Below are 10,442 nucleotides of genomic sequence, written 5' to 3'. Positions count from 1 at the left end.
TCTTTTAGAAACTCTTTTGGTTTTGTAGTTTGTAAACCTTGGTTAAGAACCTGTATTTTTGATAACAAGCCAATTTCCTTGGATGTACAAAACTGAATCTATCTTTTCTTACTGCAAGTACGTAAATGTACAAACGATATTTATTATGGAATAATAGCATAAATTCTTTATAATAACGGTGTCAAAATTTCTTGATCCAAATATCTGCAAATAAAACAGATACTGCAAGTGAAACAGAAAAAAAGAAAGAAAACTGACAAAATGATAACAGAACGAAGATAATATAAAATTTCACTTGAACTAGAACAATCAGTCTTTTTAACATACAAATATGCATCGAGGTGACTTTCTTGGAGTAAATTCACATTTCTTTGCAAGTCTTAGTGCCAGAGTTACTATTGGACATTCAAGCACTGGGTAAAAGAGTATACTGATTTTTTAGGCTGGGGAATTCAATAATAATTTTATATCTAGAAAAACGGCATATAAAAACAGAATTATATAGAATAGGAACAGTTCGAGATATCAAGGGAAACGAGCCGGTAAGCCCTCATGTGTATATGCCTGAACCATTGGTCTGGAAAATATGCATCCGTTACCCGCTAGAAGTAATCTATAATGGTTTGTGTGTTCTGGAAAAATACGGTAATAGGTCAAGATATTTCTTTCAGTGCATGCTTTATTATTTTAGCACTGGGTCCACAAGTTGGCTATTCCTACTCTGTCATTTTTCCTTCTTCAGTTGCTCAAACTTGGTATGTCTCCAGAAGCATACTCTAAAACGGTCTTTGTAGATACAAATGCTTCATCTGAAAACAGTATATTCACATGAAAGGGTTAAATTCTAACTGTTTTGGTTATGACCCGGTACAGTGGCAACAGTTGGGAAGGGTGGCACCTTTCCCAACTGTTGGATGCCACTCTTAGATAACTTTTTATTAACTGGTTGAAAGGTCTCTGAAGAAGACTGAACAGAACAAAGATCAACAGTGAACACGATTTTCTTGAGAATAGTCTTCGTATCGTCACTCAGATGCATTTCAAGATGGAATAACATTTTTCTAGTATTCTGTCTAAAATAATTTTGGTAGAACAGTGAGGTACTCGTTTCCTGCAGGGTAAAATGTCGCAGGTACGGATGAAGTTTAAAACACAAAATTGCAGGCATTATAAAATTCTACATCACTGGTTCAAAAACTGGGATATCTTCTGCTAATAGCACGAACCGGGATTTTCACATTTCCAAAATTTATGGCAAAGGTTTTCATTCGCCTTTTTCTTTGATTACAGGTAATATCCTCCAATATCGATAGCTTCTCTTAAATAAAGTAAGGGAAACTTTGGCGCAGCATAAAATTAGGACTAGGAAAAATAATGCTACATCTAAGCAATAGAACTGAAATATATTCAGTTTGTAAGAAGGGATGTTCAAGTGCTGTCCTCTATATTTGATAGCCTGGTTGATTCGTCTCATAGTTATGTCTTCGATGCCTACCAAAGAATCACGCATCAACTGGCTGAACTTGATTGCGTTTTCCATTAACCTGAAAAAAGAAAGATTCGATTACAAACAAACATTGAACCAAATATTACTTTGAAAATATAGCATATAGACCAGTTTCGTTTTGCATCATTTTTAATCATTTTAACATCGACTAAGGCAGATGCAGTGTATTATAAATTCAACGGTTACCTGCTGTTAAGGGTATTTATATGCTTTTGAAAATAAAATAGTATAGGTAATTTCTTGCGGTAACAAATTAAATAATGTATATAAGTAAACTAAAAACAATATAAATATTTTTTTCTTTTTTTAATCGGATAGGAAGAGTGACCTCATATACTGAACTTCGGTTTACCTTGACCCTTATTTCAATGATTATTTTCGTCACTGGATTCATGCTTCGTCTGAATTTTGTTTATACTTTGGACGATGCATGCCTAATGTCTTCTAAAACTAGAGCTATCATGCTGCAGAACAAATTGATTGTGCACGTAATACAAAAACTAGGACAAAGAAAATTTCTGGCCACTCCAGAGAATGTCAGTACTCTAAAATTAAAGCCGCTACTACTTTTATACTAGTCGTAGAGATGTTAAATGACTGTTATGATTAAACACTTGCTTCTTTTCATTACCAGAATTTGGGACTGTTTTCGTCTTTCTGACATGAAAGCATTTTGAACGGTCGATATTCATTACAACAATATATTAGTATCTATGAATGATGATGCTGTGCTAGCTTCCCTGTCTTTATGTTTTGATTTCCTGGAGACAAAACAGTCGTCTGATGCCTGATGCCTGAATTTTAGCTTATAGGCATCTAAGACTGAGACGCTAGTAATCACACGATCTAAGGCCATCTTGAAAATTGAAGCCACCAAAAGAGCAGACAAACTTCGGCTTTTGGGAATTAGTTCCTCCTTATACCTTTGTTGTGGAACAAAGTTTGATCATGCCCGACCCTCCTGCACGAGAAAGCTGGGTACAATTTTTTGCTTTGCAAGCCTGTTACCGTCTATTGTCAAATATGGATAACCATTTTTTGCAGGGGCTATAGAAACTCTACGGACACCTAACCCCAGGATCCAAAATAGAGCATCGATTGGGCACTTTTACAATCTCTATGTGAGATGTTTGATGAGCTTTAATAGCTGCACGTCCACAACCCCCCCCCCCCCCTTCGACTAGCTGTCTCTACTTTTTCCGTCGTCTGCCAAACAAATACGACAAAAACGCCGAAATACGATATTACAATCTCTAAAAGAGGAGATACCCCTGAACAATTGACAAATAAGACACTACCCCTGAATTTGGATTTGGATCTCCCGGGAGAGGTTTTCTTAACGGCCAGTCTGTCAGTTCCTTTAAAAGGAAGCTCAAGAGACTCAAATCTAGGGTGAAAACGTAGGTAAATGATTAACTAGTGACATGTCTGGCTGTAAATTCTTAGGGGCCTGATATTATCAAAATCGTTATAATAATATAAAAAACTTCGAAAATCCTTTGGTATAAGAAAATATGACAGACTCCCACATTGCCTTTCTTGCCTCTATAGATATCTACTATCGCTATGGTGCAGCAGGCATTTTCTGCAATGTGATAATAACAATAATAATAATTTTTTTATGCCCTTTATACATAGGTGGATGCACACAGAGGAGTATAGGAAATAAATGAAAACAAAAATGAAAAATACAAAGCTATATTTTAAAAGAAAAGGACGGCAATAAGTGCCTCATAATACTCATCATAACTCATGAATTTACTATAAATAGCTTATAATAGCTTGATAGTGCAAAACATTAAAAACGCTCATAATACATAACAGAAAAAACATTTATAATAACGCACAGTTATTAAAGATAAAAAAAACTCAGTTTTATTAAAGCTATGCAGATGAAACTATTTTTCCATTAAAAAAATACAATTAAGGGGAACATTTATTCTATTTTCTCTAGATCGTCTATGAAATCCATCGTTTTGTTGATCCATGTTAACAGTAATATCAAATATTTTAAAATTTTTGGATAACATACCTATTTTTGAACCATAGTAGGATTCCAAGAAAATATTTACAAAACCGTAAAATTTTTTATTACTTTTACTTAAAATCTTAAAAAATTGAACAATAAAAAAACATGTGGTGCAAACATTGAATTATAGATTATCATAAGTATTTCTTTGTCAAAACGACCTTTCACCCAGACAAACAGACCATAAGTTTTTCTAAGTTTTCTTAATATAGACCATAAAACCAACTCCCGCGTAGTTTTGACTATCGGGGCCAAAGGCAGTCCAAAGTATTTAATAGCATATTTATTAAAAATATTCAGTGATCCCACCCTAATTGAATGATGCTTGAAAGCATTATTATTATTTGCCACTAGGAATACTGTTTTAGTCGGTGCAATCTCTAATTCTATATCCCGTACATGTGACTTTAATATATTAATTATCTTCTATACTGATATTAAATTGTCCGAAAACAACAAAATATTATCAGCATACGACAAGTGGCTAATGTCGATACCGTCAATCACATATGGGGATAAGTACCATGTGGCTGTTCTAATTCCTTTATTAAATATAACGGTGCTAACAAATAACCCTTGTTTTACTCCACGACGTAAAGAAATTTGGTTTGAAAGTCACCCTCCCGAAAAAATCCCCAAATTAAGATACCAAACTATCAAGCACTGAATTATAAATGGGCTCACTCAACTACACAACAATGAAAAAAAATGTGGTTATGCATCATACTATCAAACGCTTTTTGGAGGTTATGATGGTGTCCCAATATATCTAGAAATATTGCTTGTGCATTTTGAATCCCTAAACCACATTGAAAACCCAACCGATCGTCCCATACACCCCATTTTGTTGATAAATATGGGAGTATAATATTTTCAAATAAATGTATAACTACTATAGCTACTTTAGTGGCGTTCCTCTTTTCCTTCTTAGGACACCATAGAGGCAATGGCAGAGCACTGTAGACTCCGGTTGAAGAGAATCGAGACGCACTTCAGACAATAGACCAATAAGTAATAAAAAAAAGTAGAACGAATCTCTTCACTTGCAGTATGGACTGAGACGAGGGCAAAAATATGGTACCACCATTGAAATATGGAAAAATTGTAAAACCAAGTTTAATAAGCGAAGAATGTACATACTAAAGGTTAAATGTTATCGATTAAAAAAACGATAAAGTTTATTGTTTCTATTTTAAGTTACTCCAGACAAAACGAGGTTGAGAGGGGACATAGCTACATAAAGAATAACTTTCTTTTAAATTTCTGCTCATTCTAAAAAAATATGTGACTTTTTGTTGTTGTTTTTTTCTTAGCCGCAATGTGAAGGCAATTTCATCAGACTAATATTCCAATCTATGAACCAGTCTTGATTTTCATTTATCAGCCATCAAAGTAAAGAGTTCAGGGGTTGCTCATGGACTATGAGTATACATGGATGATATAACACTACCAAACGAGTTATTGTTCCTGCAAATGAGCAGGGGGTTGTGACATGAAGATAGATCGAAATAAAGTAAGAATATGGAAGCACAAAACTATTGTATTTCAAAGAACTTTGAAAACATCTTGAAATATCAAGAAACTCCTGAGTAAACAAGAAAGTTGCAGAGTCTTTGACAAAGTGTCGTTGGGTCATGTGGGGACGGGGACAATCTAATGCTTGAAGGTGGGTTAATAAAGTAAGGGCTGATAATTTGCCTAATAAAGAAAGAAGAAGACATGTTTGGAATGTTAGAAAAAGATTTGGATTTTTTTTTAAAGAAAACAATAAAATCTAAACATCGTAAGTAAATAAAGAAACTATAGAATCTTTGATAATGTATTGTAAGGACAATTATGCCCATGTGTGGTTGCATAATTGAAAGCGAGTTTTATTTGAATTACGCGCGTGAAACATTGGAGAATATAAGAGACAACATCTTGGGTCATGTGAAATATTATAAAGAATGACAACTACGTGTGGCTGGGATTAATTTTTATGATAGTCTTAAGTGCCTGGGAATAATCCTCAGGATATATAGAAAGACACTGACATTTAGGACATTATAGGCTAGGCTATTTCCAAGTCTAATTATGATATAAAACGCCTAATTATTTATGTATGCTTGCAATTATTTAGTTTATTACCATTAAACTGTGAATTCTTTTGTAAATTACATCATGCTTGAAAAAAGCGCACAAAAATCTTTTACTACGAAAAATGGCGTTTTTTATTCTGATTTAGATAATTATGTTGAATAAAACATGTACGTTCATTTGTCGATATTGAGCTTTCCGTTTTTGAAAATAAAATGAAAATTTTCACTGAGAAAAGGTTCTAATCAATTGTTTTTAGTTTTTATTACGAGAAAATCTTTGGAAATAGTCTTACCGGTCATCCTCTAAATCATCTTCAATGAATTTAGCAACATCTTCTGCTTTGGCAACTCTAGGATCTAAAATGTGATTTAAAACGCCCAAATCTTTGAGTCTTAGAGCATTTTCTCCCTGATCCAAACTGATTGGAATTGCAATAACCTTGGCTGCATGATAGACGGCCTCTAATGTACTAGAGATTCCACAGTGGGAGATGAACAGAGCTGTCTTTGGATGGCCTAGAATTAAAGGTCATAGATTATTAGTAATATTGCACTATAAAACTGCATATGAGCAACATAAATTTATCAATCAATTCACAATGATATAAGACACTCCACCTACCATAGCATGTGGTTTTTTTTCGCTTCAGTTAAACTAACTATAGGCATAACTATTTTCAGTAATATTGCCATTACATTTATATTGTAGATTGATTTAGTCAGCCTTATCAGAGGGTGGCGTAAAAAGAGAAATGATATATATGCAGCCTGTGGCATGATCCAATTTGACGGAAACTAGTAAGATTATAAATTGTCTCCGCCTCCACACCCTTAAGACTCAAATTAGGCCAGATTCATCGATTATTGAGGTTTTATTTGCTACATTATTATTACAACTCCTCTTTCGACGAAAAATATAAGTAAGTAGTAGTAAGTAAGTAAGACGGCACTAGATCCTTAAGGTCCAAACCGGTGGTGCTGATCTCCGTTTCAAGGCCCTTCAGCCAGGAAGTGCAATGGGGGGTTGGGGGCCAATCATCCTGTGCTTTAACACGCCCTTCCTGCTTACGTTCCCCAGATTTCTCCAGGTATCCTTTTAGAGCTGGGTCGACTCTGGCTGAGCTTACAGAGTCACGCCACTGAAACCCGTCCCAAACTAAATAACTGGTCACAACCGGGATTGAACCCGTGCCCCTTGGACACTGAATTCCCACGCCAGCGCGCCAACCACCCAGCCAGGACGGCCTTGGTTGGACGGCCAGGATGAAAAATATACTATTGCCCCCTCGCTTTACCTAAAGAATAACGGTGTCATTTAACGCCCAAATAGCCATTGGTATTCTCTTTAAGGTGGGGGAGCCTACCATTGCGATGACTATGCTCAAATACCCTCTGTAAGAGAATTATAATCCTTCACCTTTTTTACTTTTTCACCTTTATTACTTTTTTGCATGAGAAGCACGGATGTGTCTACTTTTTTTCCGTCCTTTTTATTCTCCCCGGGGTTGATTGTATCGAACCGGTAGTCGTAGAATGTTGGGAAAGATACATCCGAACAAAAATTAAAACATAAACCGCCGTTAAAAAAAAGTATCGCCCCACAATAAAGTGGCGTTGTCTCTCGTTTTGTCCCACAAAAAACATTTTTCCCATAGGAGGGAAATAGGATCAAATACCGATATAGAAACAAATGCCGGGGAATGAAAACTCTAAGATAGCCAATGAATGTGCCATTGACTAAAATACTAAAATTGAAGGTTATGGGCCTTTTATTTCCAAAAACAGCTCCACAGTATTCGGATCAAGCTTTACAGTTTGACTTGAATACTGCAGTAAGTTCCGTGTTTCTTCATAAATCTTTACCTGAGAATGATATGAATACTGCAGTGATTGCCAAGGTTGTTAATAAATCATCAGATAATGAACTTTTTTAGCAACAAAAGAAATTGCTACAGCAAAGTGACATTTTCTGCCATCTGGTACCACTAAACATCAATGTCTGCTCAAAGATAGTCACAATTCTGGGAAATGCAGGTTTTAAGATACCCAATCATTTTTCGAGATTTTCAGCCCCCCACCATGAAAAAAGAGAAGAAAACGCCTTTTTGCACAGTAATAGCTGGCATCTCTTTATTTATTTCATTTTTTTCTGCCGGGCATAGCAGGCTATCGCAAGATGTGACTTGGATTCTGTGGTTTTGTGGCTCGTTGTGTGGTTTTGTGGCTCGTTCAACAGTACTGTCTCTGTCTTGATGCCTCTTATAAATTTGTCTTGACAAATTCTCTGTAAATGCCATAAGTAACCAAAACTGTATTTTTGGTGGATTATTTCTAGAGTTGTAGGAAATCGTAACAAGGGTACTTTTTTAATCTCATCCAATCTCGTATTCTCCTCCTTTCAGCCCCCTTAGTAAGTAAAAATAAAAAACGCATTTAAAAAAATCGCCTAATGAAAAATTATTATTTATTTATTTCTTTTGTGATGAAACTAATTGCATTTTTTATATAGGAATTCTCAAAGATACGAGTGACAACATAGCCCTCGGACTCTTTATTTATGTGACAAACTTACACATTTATTGTAGGGAAGTTTAAGGGCGGCAAAAAGTAAAACCGATAGTTTGTGTCCTATTTTGAGTCAACGTCCTATTTCTTTAGTTTCATAGTCTATATTAAACAAAGATCTCTTTGTAAAGTTTATTATATATATTTAAATGATAAAAACAGGCAAAAACTAGTTTCAAAAAACCAATTTTTCTCACGGAAGCAAATAATGAAGTTGAAATTTAAAACAATCAAAGTTATTGCTTCGCAGATGGCTCAAGAAATATCTACAAAACTACAGAATCTATAAAAATAACTCAAATAAGCTCATTTGAGATATTTTCGAATATCTATAGAATTATTAAGACCAGGGTTTTACTTACTGACGGCAGATTAAATTATTAATTGAAAATCTATATTTTCTAAAGTTTTTTGAAGCCTTATTTTTTTCCAGGTATTGTATTGTAAACATTTGTATGAGGTTGCGAAACATGACCCTAGTAAAAATACGAAAGATCACGGCTAAAAATAGCATTGTAAATTGACCTGAGACAAGTTTCTCAAGCATCTCTATTAAATACCACATCTTTGTGGTTATACTTTAAGATTTCAAAAGCCACCCTAAACTTTTGCATGAGACCTTTAAGAAGGCAAAGATGTAAGCGTTATCAAGCAGAACAAAGAAACCTGAGTTACCATAAACTTGTTAGGTCAAGGCGGGGTCTAAATTCTTGGACCTTTGGCATCATTTCATGGTTTTACGGGTTGAAGATTAACGTCCCAATAAACTCTTTCCTAACTGCTGATCGGTCCTTCCAATATAGAAACAACCGCAGGACTGGAGAATTTTATAAACACCCCCAAAGTTTTATCCCCACTGCAGTTGAAAAAGGAAACTCTGTAGTTGAAAAAGTACCTCTCGGTTAATGTTTTTTTTTTATTTCTTTCCAATTTAACCCCCAGTTTAAATATATAGGGCAGAAATGATACAGCATTTAGCTGAAATATCCATTGAAAAATATAATCTTCTTGAGATAGCGAAATTTAGAACGTATTTGTAGCGCTCAATCAACTGAGGATATTATCACTCCTGTTTTTACACCAATATCTACCGTTTAGGTATAAATCTTTTTATAAATGGAGAACTCAAGACTGAGGTGCTTTTTGAAAAATCAAAATATAAAGAAACGACAGTTTACGATTACGATTATTTTCCAGTTGAAGAGTTCTAAGGTAAACTTTTAAATTTAGTGAAGAAAGTCTTAAGTGACGTCTTCACTTATCCCACGCAGAATTAACGTTGTCACCAAACCAACCTTACACACGACAGTTCAGACACAAGCTGCTCAAAGCAGAGATTTCAATAAACCCCATGTAAAAGTCAGCAAAAAAGGTAGAAATACTATTACCCATCAGGACACCCATAGTTTATGTCGAAAAATGGTTCTTTTATTGGAAATATAACAAAAATTATTGTGACTATGACGACGTCTAATGTCTAGTAATCAATTTGATTAATAGTGTTTTCTTGTTTTTTTTTTCTCTTTTCTTTAAGAGCAAATTCATACTTTCCAATATCAAAAGAAGGATACATCGAAGTAGTATTGAAACTAGCCAAAATTATGTCGTTTTTTTTATCTCAAGGTCTTCTAGCTTTTTAGCAGCGTGAACTGAATTTTTGATTCGTGAATCTTGCCTAGATGTAATTGGACGAAAAATTATGGACAACAGCTTTTGGAATCTGGCACTTGGTAAGCTATAGCAAGTCACAATGGGATGTAAAGGAATTACATCTTCGTAAATTTTGGGATATCATAAAGTTCACCTGTAGGGAAACCTTTACAAACAAATGTTTTGTTCATCTACGAAATAATTCTTATTCTCTACGAAGAAATAATTCTTACGGTTTTAAATTTTTGTCTTATTTTCGCATTTCCTGCGTCAATTTATCAGTGGGATCCGTTTGTAAGTGTGTGGGTTGGAGAAAATGTCTATGAACTTTTATTATTTGTGACTATCAGGAATGAAAATGTGAATTTGTGTATCCTTAGTATTATTTAAGCTTGAGAAAAACATAGTGAAATCAAAAAAAATGTTAACCTCCTTTACCCCCCTCTATAGGATAAATCTGCAGTCTCAACACCGACTCTACAACTAAATGTACCCGACTCCACATCGCAGACAGTTTCCAAAAAATTTACTTGTGATTGAGGCAGGCAAAATTTTGGTCCCTTTGGCAAGAACTGGGCTTCTTCCTTTGTAAGAACTTTAGAAGAGAGGTTCT

The 10,442-nt window shown here is 34.7% G+C and overlaps 2 protein-coding genes across 6 annotated transcripts in view; one reads left to right on the top strand and one right to left on the bottom strand.

The window, feature by feature from the left end:
* Positions 1-4,717, top strand: part of LOC136035341 (ubiquitin carboxyl-terminal hydrolase isozyme L5-like) — a gene marked incomplete in the record, with an annotated part of 34,552 nt that extends 29,835 nt beyond the window's left edge. The window contains 1 exon segment of the mRNA XM_065717085.1: positions 4,468-4,717. Within this exon segment, the coding sequence (XP_065573157.1) occupies positions 4,468-4,539 (72 nt within the window).
* Positions 123-10,442, bottom strand: part of LOC136035340 (UDP-glucuronosyltransferase 2B19-like) — an 84,368-nt gene continuing 74,048 nt past the window's right edge. For all 5 annotated transcript variants that reach the window (XM_065717083.1, XM_065717081.1, XM_065717080.1 and 2 more), the window contains 2 exons: positions 5,908-6,130; positions 123-1,544 (listed from right to left, as the gene is read on the bottom strand). In XM_065717083.1, the coding sequence (XP_065573155.1) occupies positions 1,265-1,544; positions 5,908-6,130 (503 nt within the window). In that variant the 3' untranslated portion in view covers positions 123-1,264. The remainder of the gene's footprint in view (positions 1,545-5,907; positions 6,131-10,442) is intronic.

This window comes from Artemia franciscana, chromosome 14, assembly GCF_032884065.1.
Source record: "Artemia franciscana chromosome 14, ASM3288406v1, whole genome shotgun sequence".
NCBI lineage: Eukaryota > Metazoa > Arthropoda > Branchiopoda > Anostraca > Artemiidae > Artemia > Artemia franciscana.
The sequence above is the reverse complement of the archived record's forward strand: the minus strand, read 5'-3'. Positions and strand labels throughout refer to the sequence as shown.